Raw genomic sequence first — 23,791 nt, forward strand, 5'->3', positions numbered from 1 at the left:
AATGGGCTCTAGTCTGTTCTCTGTTGCCATTTTTACTCCTGCTTGAAAGTCCATCCAAACGCAGTGTGAATAATTCATTGGATAATTGCTACTCTTTAGCAAGCCTCTCTATCTCATCTCTGTTTCCCCAACCTCTCTCTGGTCTACATTCTGTTTGATGAGTAAAACCCTCTCTTCTCCCCTCATTTCACGTGCCTAATATGGCTTCTCTCTCGCTCACGTTCTCTCCCGCAGTAGGAAAAGCATTTCTTTGCGATACACAGAGCTGAGGATGACTTGTGTAGTTAGTGCTCAGTGAAATGAAGTGTTGAGTGAAGTTGGGTCCAGTTGTGATTCCAGTGGTTTCCAGTGGTGGGTTAACCCATTTTGGGGCGGGAACCCCTTTTGGTGTTAGCATTATGTCATGCTTTAGCTATTGAAAAATAGCAGATCTACAAGCTCATAGCGCGCCACCGAGTGGCGCGCTACGAGCTTGTAGGTCTGCTATTTTTGAAAAATCGAAGAACGACTGACATAGAAACATAGCTTTTTCAGAAAACTGTCAGGATGTAGAAGACATTTGTAGAATCTGATCTCAGATCTGTGTGGGCCGTTCGTTGAGGATTCTGAACAATCGGCCCAATGCTAGTGCAAACTGTGAGACTGGTAAAAATTAAACCCTTCTGGCTGTTCCAGTTAGACGCAAACAAACGAGTAAAAGAAGTAAACAAACATTTTGGCTGTTTCAGCTTAATACGAGTTTTTTTTACTCCCCCATAAAGCCAGTTCTAAAGGTTAGAACGGGGCGTTAAAAAGGTTGGGAGTTTTAAATGCTTTTGTTGTAGTCAACAGTACCACACATCTCATCCTAAAAGGAAAAAGGACATGAGAGACACATTTTGTGTAATGTATATATATATATATATATCTTCTTCTTTTTTTTCAGGGCGTTTCAAATAAAACTGAAATTATATCTGCCGTTTTAGTGTTTACCCAACTTTGCAAATTGAATTTGTTCCACATCTCTTCCATTATAGTTTCCATTCGCCAAATCTATCCACTCTCTCCATTAATGATAATGTACAATGTACTAGCCTAATGTCTGTCAGGCTACCATACCACTTCAGAACAATAGAGCGGCAGGAGCTGCAGAGGGCCTGGTCAGTGAGTGAAAGCAGCTTTGCACGTGGGCCACTTTGGAACAGGTGTGTGTTGTGTGTGTGTACATGTGTGTGCGTGTGGGTGTGGATGGGAAGGTTTCACTATAGTGTTACTTGGTTCATATGTGCAGTTCTTGCATGTCATGGTTCGTGGGTAGTCGACCTGTTTAAGGGTGTGTATGTATGCAGTTGTGTGTGTGGGTGTTGGTGGGTGTGTTCCGGGTGAGTTAGTTCTGGTGTCTCTTCATGTGCAAGGCGAGGTGGTCGGAGCGAGAGAAGGAGCGTGAGCAGACCGCACACTGGAAGGGCTTGGCCCCCGTGTGCTTCCGGTAGTGACGGGTCAGCTCGTCGGAGCGGGCGAAACGCCAGTCGCAGCCGTCCCACGTACACCTATATGGTTTCTCACCTGGGGATTCAAGGATAGGAGAGAGAGAGATTTTGAAAGATTTTGAAAACATGACCAATGACAAAAATCAACTTGCTGTGATAGGAGAAGGATATCAAACGCAACACAACCACCCTAAAGACTAATCATTGTGTATATTCCTGCACTATACCTGCATCCAATGATCTTGGTACATAGAAATTGATCTATTGAAGATTCTGACTTTCAAATGTACATAATTTTTGTTTTGATTGTATTGTTGTATTGTGCTTTGGCAATGTAAACGTATGTTTTCTCATGCCAATAAAGCCCTTTGAATTGAATTGAATTGAGAGAGAGAGAGAGAGAGAGAGAGATAGAGGGAAGGAGTGGAAGGGGAGAGAGAGACAGAGGGAATGAGTGGAAGGGGAGAGAGAGGGAGAGAGAGAGACAGAGTGAAGGAGTGGAAGGAGAGAGAGAGAGAGAGAGCAGGGATGAGTGCAGCTGCAATCTATAGTAAAACAGTAATGCTGGACAGTTGCCAAACTTGCCAGTCCACTATATAACCCCCCAGTAACATAGATTGCATAGATACATTTGTAAAATGATTTACGGAATGATCGTTTGACAAGTGTGCGGACGGTGTTTATGCCACATAACAGATGTCTTTTTTTTGCAGGTGAAGTCAATAGAGCTAATTAGCTGAGTCGCAAAGAACCGTGTATAGCAGGGGCAGAGGATCTGGGAGAACAGGGTTTACTGGAGGGCCCGGTTGTCTTAAAAAGACATTATATACCTGGGGCAAATTACTGTCACTCAAGCATTCATAGACTGCCCAGACTGTGCAGAGGTTCCCACGCCGCACACTTGTCTTTGTTTTTCTCTGCATGTCGTCTCTCTAGCTTTTCACGTCTGTCTTTGTCGTTTGACGGCAGGTAAGGCTTTTTGGTTGTTCCTTCCCTAAGCCTCAGGCCTCTCCCCCCAGAACTATAGTGCAACACCCAGGGACACATCTCCCTCTGTCCCGCAGCCCCAGACAGAGTACTCTTTTCCAGCCCTGCTTTAAGCCACAGCCCACAGACGCAGCCCAAGGAGACCACTGGCTTAAAGGAGCATTTCAGGGAAATGGTGTGTTTAGTAAGAAACGTACAGTAAACTGAATGGTATGCAAGACAGAGTCACCGAACTCTCCCACACATCCCAACCTGAACGTGAACCTGGGCCATGAGACAATGAAGAGGAACAAAGTGGGAAGAGAGCCGAAAAAACAAGGAGAGAGAGGGTGGAGTGTTCAGTTCTCACGCTAACCGTGCACACAGATACAGGCACGGATATGCATATACACAGATTCAGTACAGAAACACAGAAACACACGCACGCATGCACGCACGCGAGCACGTGAGCACGCGCACACTTGTGAACATACAGTACATATGTGCGCACACGCACACACACACACACACACACACACACACACACAATCAGGGTAATGGATGTTGATGGGGATTAGAGTAGGGACTCCCACAGGGCCACAAACGCATTAGGAATCCTTTCATGGAAGCTCACTGACAGGTGTGTGTGTACTGTACTGTGTACGTCTGCTCTGTGTGTGTGTGTGTGTGTGTGTGTGTGTGTGTGTGTGTGTGTGTACTGTACTGTGTACGTCTGCTCTGTGTGTGTGTGTGTGTGTGTGTGTGTGTGTGTGTGTACTGTACTGTGTACGTCTGCTCGAGTATTCATGCTCCTTCTTTGCATGGGAGAGAGAGCCAAAGAGACTGAACAAGAGAGAGAGAGGAATGGACAAGGGGAGGAGATGGGAGAGGCCGTGAAGTGGAACGACAAGAGAAAAGCCACAGAAAAGGGTGATGATGTGAATGAAAAGGTAGTAACTAAACAGAGAGAGAGAGAGATGGAGACAAAAAGGGAGCCGGCAGCAGCTGAGAAAGAAGAGTGACCTTTTACGGAGGAAAAGGTGGACGTCTTTGCTGGAATAGTGCAGCACGCTTCTGTCTCTGTGTCATGTTCTCATCTCTCGTGGTCCGTAATCACCCTGCACCGCATTCAGCCCACGGTGTGGGGTGACGCCCCTTCTAATTGTCTTGTTCGCGATAGTGCAAAGCAAACCACACACACACACTAACGTGTTCCCATCAAATACAGGAGGAAAATATGAACCCCCCATGGGGTTAGCGGTGTGTGTGTGTGTGTGTGTGTGCACGTCCAGATGAGACAGGAATGTGCGTAGGTATCAACAGTAGTCTTGTTTTGTTAGCTGGCCTGAGGTGGGGCGCAACACCTCACTACTTGTTTGTTGACTTAACTTTTCCACAACTGCTCCGTTACATGCAACCGTTGGACAAACTGGGGGGAAGGTGAAGAAGAAGAAAGAACGAAGAAGGAAACAAAGTGAAACAAAGAAAGAAAGATGAGAGCGAGGGGATCGATTTTGGAAAGCGAGAGCCGGGCACAAGCGAGGGAAACGGATCTTGGGAGAGAGAGGGACTGAAGAATGGCATATCTAGCGATAGGAGAGATAGAATGATCTAAGATATTTTCGTATTGGTACACGCAGATCTTGTGTATTTATAGCGCCAAAAAACCCGGTCCAGAAGGGTGGTCGGAGGAGCAAAGCACTTCAAACAGTGTTGTCCGAGACCGTTCGGGGCGTAGCGCGCTGCACACAAGACATTGGCACCGGTCACCCCGCCACCAGTCTAGCACCGATGGCATAGTAGACACGGTCCTCCTGCGCTACTCATCCACTGGCAGACGTGTGTCACTTCCACCTGTTTTGATGCAATAGTATATTGGGCAGTGGATGGGAATGGGGGCAGGATAGACTTACACACGCATGCCAAGAACACAACACTCTGCCTAGTAACACGGGTGCCAGCGCAGACACCCGAAATACGAGCAGCGCGGGCGTTGTTTCTTTCTTAACTGGGGACTATGAATTAAAAGGAGACTCTTACCCGTGTGAGTCCTGAGGTGGGCTTTCAGATGAGATGACTTGGTGTAGACCTTCTTGCAGCCTGAGGAAGACAAGATAAGACAAACCAAAGGTGGGGGTTACAAATCAATACATAAGTATGGACACTCCAAAACACCCCAGGGGACCCTCGTTTTATGGTTCAAAATGTATATAAGCCTATAAACAGGGAAATTCCAACCACTGCGGCAAACTGATAGCAGACTGATAGAAGTACCTTTCAGGACATTCCAATGTGTCCTGTACAGTGTACACTTTCATTTGCTTTTAAAATTCCAATATTTGTGCCAAATTGATTTTTTTTTTTTTTTTTTACAAATATTAGTCATCATGGACTATTGCACCATGTAACCTTGCTTTATGGGAAGCTTTACAATAGCAATTATGCAAATATACTAGTCATACTAGTTGACATGGAGGTATGTCAATACATTGCTGTATACTTTGATGCAGCACTATTTGTTTTTGTTTATGTGTTATAAAGTATTATGTATGGTTTTATTTAACCATGTTTTGGCTATTCGGTTAGTTGGTGGAACCTTTTTTTTGTGGCTTTCGCCTTTATTTTATATTTTTTATGGAGGGACAGACAGTAGGCTGACAGGAAATGGGGAGAGAGATGGGGGGGAAGACATGCAGTAAAGGCCGTCGGGATCGGGAGTCGAACCCGCGGCACACTGCCAGACTGGATTATACCAGCCAAGGTGCCTGGACCACTGAGCCACGGCCCAGGCAGTTGGTGGTGGAACCTTTGGGGAATCTTTTAACATAGACATACAACTTCCAATGTTTTTAATAAGTTATAAGATACTACTATACTGAATGTCTTCTGAGACCGGAACACCACACACAGGGTCCAGAAACATCCTCGTTTCACTGATGAAAGACCAATAATTTTGCACCATGTGGAAATTGAACTATTGATATGCAGTTATGCACATAGTCAATTCTCCTCAATTGCCGATATGCTACAGTAGATTATGGTAATTTGTTATGCATTTTTCCACAGCTATCTGTAAACCCATATTTCCCTTAGCCCAACAATACAGATTTCAATTCAATTTAAACTGAACTTGAACCCAGGAGATGGCAGGAACACGATGTTCAAAATCACAGTGACACTGATACCAAGTCAACGTTCCGTGACGATATAAGAACTGAGTAATGAGCATTTTAGTCTACATTTTGTCCAGCCTTTTTTTTTGCAGATACAAGAAAGTGCTACATTAAAGCCTCGAGCCAAAGTTAGAGAGGTTATAAAGGTGCAACTGAGCAGTGCGCGTTCAGAGACGTGTGCAGACACGCTGCAGGAGGCTCTCCTCTAAGCCTAACTTACACACTGCCACAGGCTAGCTGACTTTACATGTCCTACAAGTAGCTGCACATCATACCGTATAGCTATCTAATGTGTGTGTGTGTGTGTGTGTGTGTGTGTGTACCAGCTTTAATTATCCATACAAGACCAAGAGGTCCTCGCAAGTATGGCGTAACTGCCAGAAAATTACTTGTGATGACAATTTTCCCAGGACTTGAAAAGGAAAGAAGGAAAAAAAAAAAATCATTTACTGTATGTATGTGTGAGTATCTGCTTGCACCTGCATGCAAATGTGTGTGAACTGAACGTGAGACAAAATGTTGTGTGTAGCAAGGGGGGCTAATTCCTGATTTATACATGGTCGCGCACCAACAATAGCCAATCTACAAGCTCACAGTTACAACACATGTGTGGCACGTTGTACGCTTGTAAACCTGCTGTTGTTAAGTGTGCGACACCAAGTATAGTCCAAGTATAGTCCGGCTTTTAAATCAGCAGGCTAAAATAAATTGGTTAATTATTAAGCGCCCTACAGTCCTATCCATACATACACGTGCAAAAAAAAACACACGCACACGAGTACAAGGGTTCAACGCTGCTGCCATCATACCAATGTTGACCCGAAGGCCACAAGAATCCGATAGCTGAGAGTCGCACGGCGACTTGATGTAGCATCATGAAAGCAAAAGTAGCAACTGACAAATTATCAGTAGTCGTCACAAGAACATTTTTGTCTTGTATTGCATTGGATACTTTTCAAGGTCCTTAACCCATTTTGGGGCGGGAACCCCTTTTGGTGTCAGCATCATGTTATGCTTTAGCTATTGAAAAATAGCAGATCTACAAGCTCATAGCGCGCCACCGAGTGGCGCGCTACAAGCTTGTAGGTCTGCTATTTTTGAAGAATCGTTAAAAGTGCCATGAAAGTGTTTGAGAACGACTGACATAGAAAAACATAGCTTTTTCAAGAAAACGGTCAGGATTTAGAAGGCATGTGTAGAATCGCTCAGGTCGAAATGGGTTAAGTGTGTGACACGAAATGGATGTTTGTTAACCCTCTGGAAATATGAGATATTCACCTGACACACAGCACAACATACTGTAAATGCAGTGTGCAAAAGTGCTATAGTTCCATACGTGCATGAGCTCTAACCTGGATAGTCACAGTGGTGGATGCGTCTTTTTTCCAAATCAGGGTTGTTTCTGCGGTTGTAGCGGACAGGCATGCAGCTAGTCTGGGCTGGAGCTGGGCCTGGAGCTGGGGGTAGACCCGAGGCTGGGCCTGGGCCCGGGGAACGACCACCAGTAGCCAAAGGCAAGGCTAAGCTGCCTTGGCCTGGGCCAGGAGGGCTCAGTCCGGGGGGGCTGCCCGCCAACTTGGAGGCGATGGTGGCCGCGTAGGAGGGAGGGGGCGACAGGGTGTGGAGAAGCTCCTTCTGTCTGTCGGGACTTCCCGGCTCGGAGCTGGGCGGGGAAGGGGGCAGGTAGGGCACCTGTTGCTGCTGGACAAACTGGGGGTGCGTGTGAGTATGAGGGTGTGTGTAGGCTGCGCCACAGAAGGCCGACTTTGCGGTCTGTTCTTGCTGGGAAGACGAGGACGCCACGGACAGGTCGTGGAACGGCGTGGGGATGGGCGAGGGCCCCGTGTGCTGCGTCTGGTGTTGGTGGTGGTGGTGATGGTGATGATGATGGTGCTGAGTGTTGATGCCATGGTTACCATGGTGATGGTCCAGGTCGGAGTTGAGGAGCTGGAAGAGGGAGCCACTGTCGTCATGGTGATGGTGCGGGTGCTGCTCGAATTGCGACGGCATTTCCTGTTTGACGAACACCTCCGGCCCAGAGTCACCACCGCAGCCTCCCGATTGGCTGAAAACGCTCGTGAACTCCGGTAACCCTGGTAACGTCATGTTTATGGTGGCGGTCTCCATAGCGCCGTTACCCCCGCCGGCAGAGGTGGAGCTGAGGCAGTGGGACAGGGACGTGGGGGGGAAGGACGTGGAGGGGGCCTCCGTTTTGACCTGGGCCAGTCCCGCGTGAGCGTGGTTGTGGTTGTGAGTCGGGCGGGCCGGCCGACACAGGCCCATCCTCAGGTAGGCCACATCGGGGACGTAGAGGTTCATGTTGAAGGTGTACGGAACCCCGCCGTGCTGGTCGTCCGTGAAGAACTGGTCCATGACGGACGCGCTGTCCCGCCGCGACTTCTGCTGGCCGTCTCCCGGAGGATGCGGGTGGGAGAGAGGCTGAGGGGACAAATACCTGTCCAGTTCGCACTTTGCCTGAGGAGGGGGGAAGTGAGACAGGAGAGAAAGCGGGAGAGGTTTAGTTTCATTTCACGTCATCGTTGTGTAAAAAACGAAAGCGCAATTAAACGAGATGAAACTGATTAACTCCTGGTAACATATTACAAAGCCACTATTGTCCAAACACAGGTTGCTCAGCCAGCCGCGTGTTCCCAAATGATCACCCTGACACTATTCTGAGACACCATGCTGAGAGGACAAAAGTTTGATTGGACAGTCACCACTAAAACATTTATCAAGTAGTCATCAATGCGTGGTTGCTACATTCCCTCTCCTAGTCCTGCCAGGCTGAACTCATACACCTATTTACTAGGCCTACATTTGACAAAGACTAGCAAGTGGAGAAAAAAACAATCAGAACTCTTGTGTGGTTCTCAATTTAAGGCCACATTCCACAATATATATGTATGAGTAATAGAGTCCGAAAAAGAAACGAGTTCATATACAATCTGTAAAATTACACAATGGATATGCTCGACTGGACAGGACAGGTGCACAGCATGTCATCAAGGGCGCATCCACACATACAACGTCCAGTCAAAGATGAAACAGCATGATGGGGAATGGGGGAAACACCCATGCCTCCCAGTCCGCCGCAGCAGCCAGAGAGCCTCCGGGGGCTGCGCTGCTGCTGCGCTGTGCTGGCCGTGCAGGCGCGGGGGAGGCTGCTATTTCTAGTGTCTGATCCTACCAGCTGTTATTAGATGATCTATCCTGACAAGTTTTTTGGTGGCTGGCGAAACGGAGTTCCCGGGACCTTTCCGTCCGAGTCAGGACGTCAGTTGTTGCTATAGCGGTATGGATGGTGCGAGCCTGGAAAGCCCAGAGACCAACTGTGTGTACCAACTGGCACTGGCTCCAACAGAAAGCAATGCGCTGAAGAATGCGAATGCAGTAGGAATAGCTCGGCTTCACGTTGCCTGTCCAGTTGGCTTATCGTGCATCCTGTGATCGTAGCCCCACTTTACCGCATTACTAAAAGTAGTACACGCAAAACAAATGTATTGATTATCTCAATAATATGTGGCCATGTAGAATTGTAAGAGGTTAGAAAAAGCGTATAGGTCTACAACCAGTCTGCCACGCCCATTCAATGAAATGGGGGGGGGCAATCACAAATCATAAATCAGCGTTTCTACCGTCCAAAAGTCTACATTATGTCTTGTCCGTTACCTGTGTGTATTCATTGTGCCCGCTCCTTTCCGTCCCCGTGAGCTTAGCGTCCAGGCCGAACAGAGACGAGTCTTCCAGGGGGAATCCTCCATCGGGAAGACTCGACTTCAGCAGCGGATAGAAGGCTTCCTCCTGCCCACTACCGCTCATCGTCAGTGTCGCGGCCATTAACCTCCGTCGCAACACCGTCAAAAATATACACCTAAAATGTTATTCCTTTTTTTTGTTTTAAATACCACGGTAGATAACACAGCTTTGGCGAAGCGTGCATGCAGGGAGAGTGAGTCGGAATGGGAGAGAGCTAAGCCAGAGAGGTTGTTGTGAGAATGTTGAGCGGCTGTCCTGTCTGCGAGCCCACATCTCCTTTCCACTTGTTTCATCTCGCATTGGACCAGACAGTTTTGTATCTCTGATGACAGGGCGGGGCGCTCACTGTAAATACAGGAGATGCACCGCCCACACCAACCTTCAAAAGGCTTTGATCATTCATTCACCGGCCACCGCCCATGCACTCCATCTAATGCACACTACACAGCTTACAAAGTGTACATTTACATTATGACGACGAACGTCTGGCAATCAGAACAGTGCACTGGCTGGCACGTGATAGACGTAATGTAATGATCTGTCAACAGTGAAATGATCTAATTATATATTCATATTATATATGCTAAATTATTCTGAATTAAGTTTAAGTCTGTGATTGATTAGTAAAAACAGTTTGTACATACGTGTCATTGTATTTTATTTCACCGCTGTGTAGGTTATGAAAATTACATGAATGAAATTAATTTAGAAAAAATACCAGATATGTTGGAAGTCACCCAAACATAATAGGCATACTAATACAAACTGACATTACTGAGAGCAGTGCAATAAAGATGCTTCTGAACGCAATTTGCATAAATACTAAGTCATACGAATAATGCACACAGTCAGCCGTTTAAATGTGCATGGTTACCCACTTCTCAGTCTGTCTGAAATTCTTTATTGGCAATAACCCCTCGAGATGAACCGTCTCGCTTTCAAGGGGGGCCGCAAATTACAACATATTTAAAAGACAATTCAAAACAACATGAACCAGCCAAAAAGAAACAAAACATACGATAACACAACAGCGCACAGAGCACGTATAATATGAATCACAGCATCATTGATGTCTAGAAGTGAAATGTACATGCCATAAACTATTTTAAGATGCAGTGGATAATTTAAATTAATACAATTAAAAACTGTGTGTGTGTGTGTGTGTGCGTGCGTGTGAGTGTGTGAGTGAGTGTTTTGAGTTCAATTTTGTACACTGTAAAATGATTATGCTGTCCTTGATCAGAAAACAAATTAAAAAAAATTGAATGAGAAAAAAAAATACAATTAAAAACTGGAATCAGTATAATTATACAATTGGGGAAAGACAGGTTATTGGGAATTTGCAAAAGTCAGAGATACCAGAAATAAGAGAGGGAGAAGAGAGGAGCGACAGAGAGACCAGTCAGCCTAAGGCATTCAAGCCCTGAGGCTAACTTTAATATGACACCGATAAGAAATGATCAAGGTATGCCCAGCATGTCTATATTTAAAGCCAAAGGAGTCTCAGCACGTACAAATCTGAGGCTGAGAAACCTCACGTTCGCTGGACCTTTCATGCCCATTTAACGATACTGCATGACTACTAAGTACTAATGTTCTGAGAATAATGACAGACGGGGCTTAATATAATAGATTGCCAAAGCCGAGGAATTTTTCTCTGCCAGTCAAGTCTGTCAGGAATGTCAAGACTTCAGGAAGTAATACCACTGGTTTTTGAGATTGTTGAGTCAGAACCTGGTTTCTTCACAGAAGATTAGAATAATGTACTGTACATAACGGTTCAAGTTTCATATAACAAACTTCATGAGATCTAGCAAATTCTATTTACAAGTAGAAAAACAATATAGCAAAATATAATTTCATGAATATCCAACTAAAAACGACAATTAAAAAAAGAATCATTGACTCCATGTGACGGCTCATTTGGGTTGGTGTTTCAGCTTTCGGTACCATTCCGGAACTTCTTTATTGGTCTGCAAATGGAAAGAAAAACAGAGCAAGAATAAGAATTTGATGAGGATTGATGAGGAAGGGTGGATTGGACTCAAGACTCCTCTCCCGGACAATGTAATCTCTCAACTGCTTTAAGAGATCGGGTTTATTGAGAGTGACGCACAGTACGCAGTAAAGGTCACAAAAAATGAGTCATTTGAATTCATGTGTAATGAAGCCATGAATTCCTTCACCACGGTTATGTTCAGCACTACTTAGTTGGAGATTAACAGAGATATTGTAATATGGACCACGTGGCAAAAATGTGGGAATACCGGTAATATTAGTGTCACAGTGTCAAACTGCAATTTGACTGTAGAAATTAAACTCAATTATAGTTTAAGTAAAAACGTATGAATTCTCCATACAATACTGTACATCCTGGGCCCTTTGAACATGATAGCACCCTTTCAAATGTGTCTTCCTTTCAATTTAGTCATTATGCCAATTCTCACACACACACACACACACACACACACACACACACACACCTGTGTGTCGTCTCGTCAATGCTGTTGTATCCTACTGTCTCAATTGCCAATTAGGAGCCCCCACCGGAAGGACGTAAAGCCTTCGTCCTACTTCTCCCGCCCAACACTCCCTGCTAACAGATGCCGCCCAAGCCCGTAGGAACACGCGTAGTGACAAATATCACCCTCCCGCCTCCCCGCCCGCCTTCCCTCCCCGAAACACGGGCCAATTGTGTTCATATAGACATAGACGCTCGACACTTCAACTTTAATAGTTTTGATACTTGGTGTGAATTTATCAGACATCGTGGAAGAGGAGATGCTCACAAACACAGTGGGTTTTGGCCTGTTGGTCGTCTCCTCCTCTGCAGTCTTGGCGAGGCGCTTGGGCCTTTGCGTCTTGGTGTTTGGAGGGCTGGTCCTCGTTATTTCGTCCAGGTCAAGGAGGCTCGGAGCGTCTCTCTGGCCAGACCTCATACTGATCAATACCTGCTTCATCATCGCTAGCTCCTGGACAGACACACATGGGGGGCACACAGATGCTCAGTCAGGACAACTAAGAAAGTCAGAATTTCTGTTCCCATCAATGGTGCAGTGGCTGAGATTGCTTAGCTCAAGAGTAACATAAAATCTTGCTGGCCTACACAGTCAAATCACCAGTGTTAATTTTAACCATCTAAACCCTGTACTCTAGCTGTAAAAGAAAATCACTGTGAACTGGTGCAAATCCCCCCCCCCCCCCCCCCCTCTCTCTCTCTCATTAGCAGGCAACAGTGCAGCACTATCTCTCTCTCTCCGTTTCTGACACAACAGCGCCACTTTTGGTACTCATTGGTACTGGTGCTCATAGTCACATAGTCACACACATAGTCACACACAAACATAGTTGAACCCGGACATTGCTGTTCCTTGGAGTGGTTGCACCACTCAAAAAGAAAAAACTTTACTGTGTAGCAATAAAAACTACAAGGTTTCTGTCCTGTGCTGTTGCCCCTCATTTCACCTGCTAACTGTCATCTCCAAGGAGAAACAAATACTAAGGAGAGGGGACTGCCTGTCCTCCTGATGCTTTGGACCAAGGCGAGACAATGTGACCCAGGTCAGTGCCTGAGGGACAGTCAAATTAACCCATTTAGACCTGAGCTCGATTCTAAAAACGTCTTCTAAATCACGACAGTGTCAGTGGTTCTCAAACTATTTCATGTCAAGAACCCCCAGAATGATATGCAATTGGCCGCCGAGCCCCATCTGAAAATGTAGTTCCAGGGACCCCCCCCAGAAGCAAAGATTTGAGCGAAAAACGTTCGCTCTGAAAGAATATATTCAAACATTTGGGCCACATTTTCACTATTTTTCAAAAGTAGCAGACCTGCAAGCTCGTAGAGCGGCACTCGGTGCCGCGCTATGAGCTTGTAGATCTGCTATTTTTCAATAGCTAAAGTGTGGCAAAAGGGGTTCCCGCCCAAAATGGGTTAAATCACGCAGACATTTCTGACACAGACTGTCTGGATAGACTACAAGTGGGGACGAGCTGAGAAATTGTGAATCCAATGCTTTTTCAATATACCGTTATCGTATCAGATCTATATTGTGTGGACTTTTTTGTAAAAGGATAAAACATGTGTTGGAACAAGAAAATAAATATTTTATGAACTTTTGAATATAATTTTCCATGAAAATCAATCACATCGAATTACCGCCGCAAACATTCACAGAATGTCGTCCTAATTTTAGCCTATAAATATGCTGCTGATGTCAAAATGGAAATTCAACACTGAGCATGTTTTGAAGCTGAATCCTTCCCCCCCTACTATCATATAGTGGCCAATATCTACCCTTGTAGGCATCTTGTAATACTTGGCCTGCGCCTCGGGGGCCCAGATGGCCCTAGTTGTGGAAATCCAACTACATGGGACCACTTGCAAGAAGCCCAACGGGTTCAAGGGTCTGCGGGGGTGGCGGCAGGGCAGGGAGAAGACCCCCATAGCCATTTCACGGTTCTATTTATCACCCCTGAGGACATGAGCCCTGGCATGTCACACACACACACTCATGGCATCCCAAACAGCCAGGCTGAGGAACAGCTGTCTACGAGGGGGCACATACTTCATACACCAAACGGCTGGCTTGGCGTGCACGCTCCCACGTGCACATACACACGCACGTGGGCACGCACGCATGCACACACAGCCTTGAGTGAGCATTTCTTTTAGAATGTGTGACACCCCGAAGCAGAAGCACACTGCGATATATTGCCCATGGTTGCAGATCAAATATCATTTTAATGTGTGTAAAAGCAATTCTTCTAAGGCTGCAAAGTGGGGAGCTTCTACGAGAGGGTATGGCAGGCCAACTTTGTGTATTTTTGTCAATGTACAGCAAAATTAAATGGATTTATTTTTTTTACTTTCTTTTTACTTTCAAGTTGTGCTTTAATATTTTGTCCCACAGTTCCATTAAAACCCATTTTGGGCGGGAACCCCTTTTGGTGTAAGCATTATGTTATGCTTTAGCTATTGAAAAATAGCAGATCTACAAGCTCATAGCGCGCCACCGAGTGGTGCGCTACGAGCTTGTAAGTCTGCTATTTTTGAAAAATCGAAGAACCACTGACATAGAAACATAGCTTTTTCAGAAAACTGTCAGGATGTAGAAGACATTTTTAGAATCTGATCTCAGGTCAAAATGGGTTAACACAGAAAGCATAGGCATGACATAACTTATGTACATAACTTTCATCAAACCTTTAGTTATGTATCAGAGTCTACAGAGCCTAGCCCTATCTGGACCTCACCCATCACTGTAGCTCGGGACTCGTATAGTGTTGCTTTCCACTACTGGGGGTGCTGGGCGAAAAGGTGAATTCTTTAACTATTTCTCCAGCATTGTATCGTAAATGTAAAGGTACTTACCATGTTCCTATTGATGACTGTCAAAACAGGGTCGTACTAAAATGATATTCTGCTGAGAACTACTGTTTAAATCAGGTATTTTGACAGCCTGTGCGGAATCTCGGTTCACACTGGAATATCATTTTACCACACAGTTTTTATTACAGACATCCAAAGAAAGGTGTACCTTTACATGTGCCATACGACGTTGGATAATAGGTAAAACTAATAAGATAATATTATTCCCCAGGCTAAAATAGGTGGTCACAGATGGGGCTATTGGCCATATTCAGACCGCAGCCATCTTGCCAGCAAGGTGATACCTAGGTGATACTTCATCCAAACAGAAAAGTCCTCTCTAATTATATTAAACAACGTCAAAATCACCAACATTGCAGCTGTAGGGAAAGCTTGAATTATCCTCTTTCTATCTGCAAAGTGTTTGTTTCATAAAAATCCACCGTAGACATGTTATGAGATACTTCCTGTCAAGAAATTCCTTGCATGTGATTTTTTTCCAAGTGTTGGAGTTTGGAAGCGCTCGTTGAATATCACTCAACGGTCAATGCGTACCACCTATTTTGAATTTGCACATAGTGCAGCAGGCAGCAGGAGGTTGCTTTACTGATAACGAGCGCTTCCATACACTGACACTTAGAAAATAATCATCTGCAAGGAATTTCTTGACAGGAAGTAGCTCATAACATGTCTACGGTGGATTTTTATGAAACAAAAACTTTACAGATTGAAAGAGGATAATTCAAGCTTTCCCTACAGCTGCAATGTTGGTGATTTTGACGTTGTTTAATATAATTAGAGAGGACTTTTCCGTTTGGATGAATGGGCTGTCTATGGGAAGTATAACCTAGGTATCACCTTGCTGGCAAGATGGCTGCGGTCTGAATATGGTCAATTGTTGACAAGGATTAACAGGTTGGATTTTTTGCATTGTCGCAAAGCCATGTCTTCACTGTGGTCACTGTCATGGTTACCTCTCTGTGGTTGAGGAGTCTCTCCAGATCAGCGGCCATGTTGTTCTTCATGTGCTGCAGCGCATTCCGTTCTTTCCTCAAGGCACTGGACACAAATACAAAACAAATATTCAAAGCTTCAACCAAAGGTATGCGGGACAGCACTGCAAAAGATACAGGCAGAGGACAGGAAGACAAAGTAAACTAACTAAACTACATATTACATATTTTTAAACATAATGGGCAGTATTATGCGTGTCTTAAGTACCAGGTTTTATTACTTAACTTAAGACCTGGAGGCGTGATCAATGCCATTTGGCTATTCTGAGTGGCCAAACAGCATTGACCACGCCTCCAGGTCTTAAGTTAAGTAATAGGACCTGGTACTTAAGACACGCATAATACTGCCCATAATGTTCAAAACACAAATTGGCAAATGGAGATATCTAAAAATGCACAAGAACTATAATAATGAAATGGGCCGGAAGAACCAAAAACGATTATCACATGGTGCCTCTTACCGACTCATGCAATACCGTATAGTCTAATATACAATATAATGCAAATAAAATAACAATGGGTGCATTGTTATTGCATCATAACAGCAGTACAGACTGTTATGAACATTATTTCATATGTAGTAGTGTTTGTGTGGAGGATGAAAGGGAAACAGAGGGAACGACAAAGCATGATTGAGTGCATGGTGTGTGTGTGTGTGTGTGTGTGTGTGTGTGTGTGTGTGTGCGCTCAATACCAAATGTATATTCTTTAGTTTATTATTGAGCCATTGTATTGCAGTTTGGTTAAGTAAACTTAAGTTCACGTTTCAGTTATAAACTTATGAGGGATGATGATTTCTACAGTAGTGGACCTCTGTATCTTATTATGAATGTACCGAGTATAACTTAAGGCAATGTGGATAGTAACGATTGTCAAAGTCTTGCGTTGTGTGTATGAGTTTGGTCATTTTGTTGTTATTTTTACATTCCAACTTAAAATCATCAATTGTGCTGAATATAAATGATCAATTCAGTGCTCACTGTTTTCTGGTTCCTCAAGAACCTTGCCAAACACGTTTGTCCACAAGTGGATTGATGGAGCTTTGAGCAAACACCCAAAAGCCCATTGAAAGGACGAAGGTGTTCTTTGGGGTGAAAAGAGTCATGAGGGTTGACTTGACGTACTGGGTGGGGTAAAGGTTGTAATGTTTACCTTGTATTTATAAACAAGGCTAGGTTTCAACCAGCATATGAACTATATACTGTATGGGCAATTTGCAAAAATTGTGGACATTTTGTTAGAGGAATAGTCAGAGTGGTAGTGTGTCTATAATGTGAATTGCTGGAAATGAAGTCTCTTGTGAGGGGCATGAAATGATGTCTTTTGTGAGGGGCATGCTCCACGTGGCGAATCCCTGGCCACCCACCAACTTTCTATATTTGTTGTATCCTTGACTGTTGCACTGTTGTTTTGTCCCGGTCTTTGTGTGTGGAATGTTTAATGGACCACAGTGGCTTTTTTGTGTCATCCATTCGGTGTATTTTTGAGCAGGGCTAACCGCTCCAACACCTGACTAGGCAGCTATTAGGCTATTACAATTTAGGCATTTAGCAGACGCTCTTAATCCAGAGCGATTTACATTAAGCAATAACAAAAACAAAAAGCATGGCATACATCAAAAGTAGTTATCATGAAACATGCGTAAGCTAAGAACGTATCAGTGGAGTATCTATGTAAACTATATACTATACTATATTATATATTATACATGTGTACTATAAAGTGATATGCCTACATAAAAATGCAATTCTAGTGCTGTCTACGTAACATGCTATAAGTCTGTTTAAAATACTATCTAAGTGTACATAACGTGCTATATTTAAAATACTATCTAAGTCTACATAAAGTGCTATCTAAGGGGCTAGTGCTACGGGCCATGGTGGAGTCTGAAGAGGTGGGTTTTCAGACTACGGCTATTACATAATCATCATGATAAAAGGCACCGCATCACATAGGTGTGATTCTGGAGGGGCACTATAGCCTTCAAACGCCTGGTTTTGTGTGTGCCGTGACGTCATGTGGCAGTCAGGTTTATGGACTTTTAATGTTTTCTTTATTTATTCCCCCCCGACATCATGTTGGTGCGTGCCCCCAAAAGGCGCCCCTCACTTCACACAAGTGTGATTTTTTTATATTTCTGACACGTCTTAAAAAAATCACACCCGTGTGAACTGAGTGGTGTAAGGTCTCATATAGCCTGTCTGACGTAATGAAATCATGTCTGACGTAATGAAATCACACCCGGGTGAACAGGGTGAACATAGCAACCATGCTCATTTTTTCTGCACAGACTAACAAAGCCAGTTGTAGGAGTGGTTTACGCCACTCAATAATGAAATCACACCCGGGTGAACAGGGTGAACATAGCAACCATGCTCATTTTTTCTGCACTAACAAAGCCAGTTGTAGAAAATACTAGAGGTTCGGGCGCTATGCGGCCCTCACACCTACGTCGACACATCGTCGATCTGACCAATTATGTCCCTATATGGAGATCTGATGTCATCAGTACGTATATGCCCTTGTTTGTTTGCGCCTGATGCCATGACGACAAATTGGTTAGACAACATATTTGGGCGTAGCTGCATTGGGAACTCCTTATAGGGTTATGGCTGAGTCATAGTGAGGAGTGTGATGATGTGGTTCACCCGACCCGCCAGGTCCTCCCATTAGCCCATTTCAATATAGGATGTGGCAATACCATATTCAATCAATCAAACATGGGGCTGTATAGAGCGTTGCAGTCCCGCCCCCTTTCATGACGACGCCAGGCCCAGGAAATGAATCCCAATGCATTTTCCCCATAGACATTTCAAAACGTATTTATTTAAAGACCTTTTAACCGTCGTACGAAGCCAACTCTTGTCGTGACAAATCATGACAACACACAATATTTTGGACCAAACAAATAATTACAAAGAAGAAAAACAACAAAAAAAGGTGTTGTAACCTGCCGTTTTTTTTCTACTTTCTAATTCTTTGTTTGGCCCGAAAAATTGTGTTTGTTGTCATGATTTGTCACGACAAGAGTTGGCTTTGTCCGCGGCGTAAACGTCTTTAAATAAATACTTTCTGAAAAGTCTATGAGGAAAATGAACGGGGATTTATTTTCCGGGTCTCTCGAGGGGGCGGGACTGCAACGCTCTATATTAGGCTTATTAGCTGTGGTGCAGCAGCAGGCTTCGGCACCAAAACTGTGTCTGGCGATTGATTTCAGACCATGCTGTGTTCCCTGTGCATTGAGGTCATCCACAGTGACATTGGTGAATGGCTCAGTGAATGGCTTAAACTAGAGGTCCCATCCGTACAACCTGAACTAGGAAAAATCAGCTTTTTGCTTCGATGCCCCCACCACATGGAACACTTTACAGCAAACGTTGAAAGTTGATACCCCAATATCTTATGGTCAATTTAATAACCTGCTTCTGAACCTCCCTACCTCAATATGTAACTGTTTTTTGAGTGGTGCAAACCACTCCAACAACCAGCTTTGTCTGTATGTTTGTGTACCTGTATAGTATACCTACGTGTCCGTGCAAAGGTGAGCATGGTTATAGTGTGTGACGTCACTGACATAGCTGATCAGACTATATAAGACCTTGCACCACTCAGTTCACACGGGTGTGATTTTATTAACTTATGCTTTGTCTCACTGTCTGTATAATAATGTCTCTATGCCTTACGTGAAGATTTGATTTGTGTTTTATGCCTGCATGTCTTAAATTGTTTTATATACTGTATGTTATCTCGTCAGCATTGAAAATGAGGGAGAACCTCAATGCTCTTTCGAGAATAAAGGTTTCAATCAATCAATTTAAGCATACAGAAGCACTTTAACCCATTTTGGCATGACGTCGAAATTTAAAAAAAAATCTTCTAAATCCTCCAGTTTTCTGAAATAAATATTTTCACGATTTTTCAAAAATAGCAGACCTACAAGCTCGTAGCGCGCCACTCGGTGGCGCGCTATGAGCTTGTAGATATGCTATTTTTCAATAGCTAAATTACAACATAATGTTTAAAACACCAAAAGGGGTTCCCGACAAAAATGGGTTAAATTCAGTTGGATACGCTCAGCAAATGATGAATGCTGGAATGATAATCTATATCTTGAGCCAAAACCCAAGAATTTTACTTTCTTATATCTGTACAACAAGATGTAAACAATAAAAATCTTGAATCTACTACCAAGCCTTCGTACCCTGGGTGGGGGAGTAATAAAAGGACAGAGGGTGGATAAGCCAGAAGGAGTTTATATAACTGCACACGAGTTTGAGCGTTGTCCATGTCAATGGGGAGTTTTCAACGTTTTAGATGATTTCAACTCTTCTCCGTCTCTCCCACTAGCCCCCAGGTGAACGCTTGACAGCAGCAAGCAGCAAGAGGAAACCTGCATGGGGTCTTGGTTCACATATTTGTCAGGGGGAGAGAGTGGAACATTTGGGTAGAAGGATTCTGTCAGTGTAGTGTAGTGTAGGTAGGTGCACGTCATGACACACCCGTGGTATACCGATACTGATACACACACACATGCACGTAAGCGAAGTGAACACTGAACACATGACAACATGCCGGCACACACAGACACACACAATGTACAAGAAGATAGGGGGGAAAGGACTCTACCACAGTTAAAAGTCAAAGCGTGTGAAAATGATCACAATATGATTCATGCAAACTAGTGGGAGGCTAGCAGGAGTCAAAATGATTCCCTACTTGGTTCATTTCGTTTATGCACAGGAAGAAGTGCATGTTTCTTGCATGTTGCGTACCTGGCATCATCCTCCAGTGAGACAATACGCTCCTTCAGGGAGCTGATCTGTGAATCTCTCTGTCGCACTGTCTCAATCAGGTAGCTATAGGGCTGCTGGGTCTGCTGCAGCAGCATGTTGGCTGCTGATAACTGGAGGAAAACACATGAACACACATTAACCCATTTTAGGAAGGAACCCCTGTTGGTGTTTCAAGCATTATGTTATACTTTAGCTATTGAAAAATAGCAGATCTACAAGCTCATATCGCGCCACCGAGTGGCACGCTACGAGCTTGTAGGTCTGCTATTTTTTTTTAATCGTTCAAATGTGGCGCAAATCAGTGAATATATATTTCAGAGCGAACATTTTTAACTCAAATATTTGCTTCTGGGGGAGGTCCCTGGAACTACATATTTTGAGATGGGGGTCCGTGGCCCAATAGAGATAATTCTGGGGGTCCTTGACATGAAAAAGGTTGAGCACCACTGACATAGAAACACAGGTTTTTCAGAAAAATGTTAGGATTTAGAAGCCTTTGTTTTAATCGACCTCAGTCCAAAATGGGTTAACACAATACAACAGCGTGAGGACTGGGCGCAGTGAGAGTGGCACTGATCAAGATCCACATGATGGGATCAATAAAAACGTGTGTAAAATGGAGTGCCAAGTATTCCCAGGCTAAAATAGCGGTTTTGCGTTCTCTTGACGCAATAACACACCTTCACGGCATTTCCAACTGCACAAATTTAGGTATGGATTAATTCCATTTTATTCATCTGGCTGCCTGTACACAGTAAAATCCCCAGTGTTCATTTAACTCGGAGTGTACAAATGTGTCCATAAGTGGGTCCATTTGTTTACGGTTAGTTAAATTAAGAGTTTGATTTTACGGTGTGTACAGTGGGAAAATCAAAGGCAAGCTCTTGTAATCACACCGCGTCGTCTCGGTTTGTTTGTAATGTATAGCTCGAATCAGCTCAGCTGGAACCCTCACATAGGGGCACAATACAACAAAAGCCCAACTTACCTCGTCTCTCACCACCATCTATAGAACACAGCTTTACCACTCAATTGGAACAGTTGATATTGGGATTAAGGGGGAAAGTCTGCTCATAACACCAAAGTTCGCATGTTATCTCTGATGAGTGTGTAATGCTCAGTCCATATTTGTTAAAAACAGTAATTTCAGACAGCTAATGACAGAAGTCTGGAGTTTAATCTTTAACGTCAGTGAGTGACTGCTTTAAACCCTATGCTCCTGACTATGATAGCTAGGAAGCTTCCTTGCAAAAACGAAACCATAGTGTCCAAGTGATCTTGTACTTGGATGTGAGGTTGCTTTAGTTTAGGCACTGAACGACATGTTCCGAAATGTATAGGAAACAAACAATGATATACCGTATATAAAATCTGTGTTACATATTAAACCAATTTACAATGTAGATTATGAATTAGTAGAGGAGGTGGGGTGGGCAGAATCGTTACATGGAGTTAGTCAGGGCACCTGTGTGGGTGGTTGAAGTGGTTAACACCCTAGAGTAGACCTTTGTCTTGTTGAACAGGAAACCTCGGTTTTCCTCACCCTGGCGTTCTCACTTGTCCCTTTCATCCTGTCTGAATCATGTGGCGTTTCAGACAAGTGCCAATCAATCAGTGTGACAGGTGAATGGCTGGCTTATTTAAAATCACAGCTCCGCCTACTATTACAGCTCTCTCTGGGTTGCGCAACGCATTCGCTCATAGTCGTACGCTTAAACACTAGAGTCCCGCCCCTTCTTGGGTGGGTTTCACATTGGAACAAAAGCAGCAAAAACGTGACTGCATTAGACACTAGTCATCTACACCCAAATTAAGTCCTGTGTAATGCGCGCACGCACGCACGCACGCACGCACACGCACACGCACACGCACACGCACACGCACACGCACACGCACACGCACACGCACACACGCACACACACACACACACACACACACACACACACACACACACACACACACACACACACACACACACACACACACACACACACACACACCCTCTGTGATTGTTGCACCTTGGAGCATGATAGTCATACTCCACATCTCTCAATGTGTTTGACAAGTAGTTCTCGGTGCGCAAATGTAAGATTCTTGCAGAGAGTTTGCGGTCCACAAACAAACACCCTTTCCTTTTTCATGTCTTAACCCATTAACACTGGGAAAGCATCTGTGACATTTATTATTCTATTAACACCATGGAGGCCCAGGGCGGAGATCTCCGTCAAGTTCAAGTTCATGGTCAAGTAAGTGCCCAAGGCGGAGATTGATAAATCTTGATAAATCTCCGCCAGCCTAGGAGCGCTTGTTGCCCAATCAAGTGACACGTCATCGAAAATGTTCCCTGTCTGTTTAGCTGACGAAAACGAAAATCTTAAAACGTTCATAACTCCCGATCTAAATCATCCCGTCTAATTCTGAAAACGGCCGGTCCAGTCGCTAGTCGCGATAGATTTATTCTTACCTCCCGTTGTTGTCGATCGACTCTAGAGTGGTGTGGCTATTGTTAGCTGCTACACAGACATTCACAACAACTTCCGGTGCGCCGGTAAAAGTGGTCCGGGCGCTATAAATGATGGGCACATTTTATTAATGGATTAAATAGGTCCGGGCCCTCAAGGTGTTAACCATACTTCATGAACATTTAATATAATACAGTATTTTATTTTTAAAAGCAAACATTTTTAACTCAAATCTTTGCTTCTGGGGGTCCCTGGAACAATATATTTAGAGATGGGGGTCCGTGGCCAAAAACATATACAGTAAGGTTCAGAGCAGCCCAGTGCAGTTCTCTGTGGATGTTAGTTGGACATTAGTCTCACAGTACAGCCAGACCATTAGACAAATATCTGACATCGGGCGCATAGCTATTGAAAAATGGTTAACCTATTTTGATCTGAGATCAGATTCTAAAAATGTCTTCTACGTCCTGACAGTTTTCTGAAAAAGCTATGTTTCTATGTCAGTCGTTCTTCGATTTTTCAAAAATAGCAGACCTACAAGCTCGTAGCGCGCCACTCGGTGGCGCGCTATGAGCTTGTAGATCTGCTATTTTTCAATAGCTAAATTATAACAATGTTTTAAAACACCAAAAGGGGTTCCCGCACAAAATGCGTTAAGGACCGACCCCTAAGACCAAAAAAATTAATGTGTGACAGTCAAATTAATTGACCAACAAACCGACTTCCGTTGAAGTTCAGCCAATCAGAGGCTTAACTGAGCTTTTCTCTGTCAAAACATGGACACG

The 23,791-nt window shown here is 44.2% G+C and overlaps 2 protein-coding genes across 2 annotated transcripts in view; both read right to left on the reverse strand.

Moving 5' to 3' along the window:
- Window positions 1–344: 344 nt before the first annotated feature.
- On the reverse strand, window positions 345–9,638 carry klf5a (Kruppel like factor 5a). Its single transcript, XM_079511996.1, has 4 exons — window positions 9,281–9,638; window positions 6,961–8,083; window positions 4,476–4,535; window positions 345–1,545 (listed from the first exon to the last, which is right to left on the reverse strand). Exons 1-4 carry the CDS (start codon window positions 9,446–9,448, stop codon window positions 1,367–1,369), a joined length of 1,530 nt encoding a protein of 509 aa, XP_079368122.1. The 5' UTR covers window positions 9,449–9,638; the 3' UTR covers window positions 345–1,366.
- An 875-nt stretch (window positions 9,639–10,513) lies between these two features.
- Window positions 10,514–23,791, reverse strand: part of pibf1 (progesterone immunomodulatory binding factor 1) — a 34,333-nt gene continuing 21,055 nt past the window's right edge. Inside the window, exons 16-19 of the mRNA XM_079511719.1 lie at window positions 20,524–20,654; window positions 15,713–15,797; window positions 12,157–12,339; window positions 10,514–11,340 (exon numbers count right to left, since the gene is read on the reverse strand). Coding sequence (XP_079367845.1) covers window positions 11,287–11,340; window positions 12,157–12,339; window positions 15,713–15,797; window positions 20,524–20,654 — 453 coding nt within the window. The 3' untranslated portion in view covers window positions 10,514–11,286. The remainder of the gene's footprint in view (window positions 11,341–12,156; window positions 12,340–15,712; window positions 15,798–20,523; window positions 20,655–23,791) is intronic.

This window comes from Electrona antarctica (genome assembly GCF_951216825.1).
Source record: "Electrona antarctica genome assembly, chromosome: 10".
Taxonomy (NCBI): domain Eukaryota; kingdom Metazoa; phylum Chordata; class Actinopteri; order Myctophiformes; family Myctophidae; genus Electrona; species Electrona antarctica.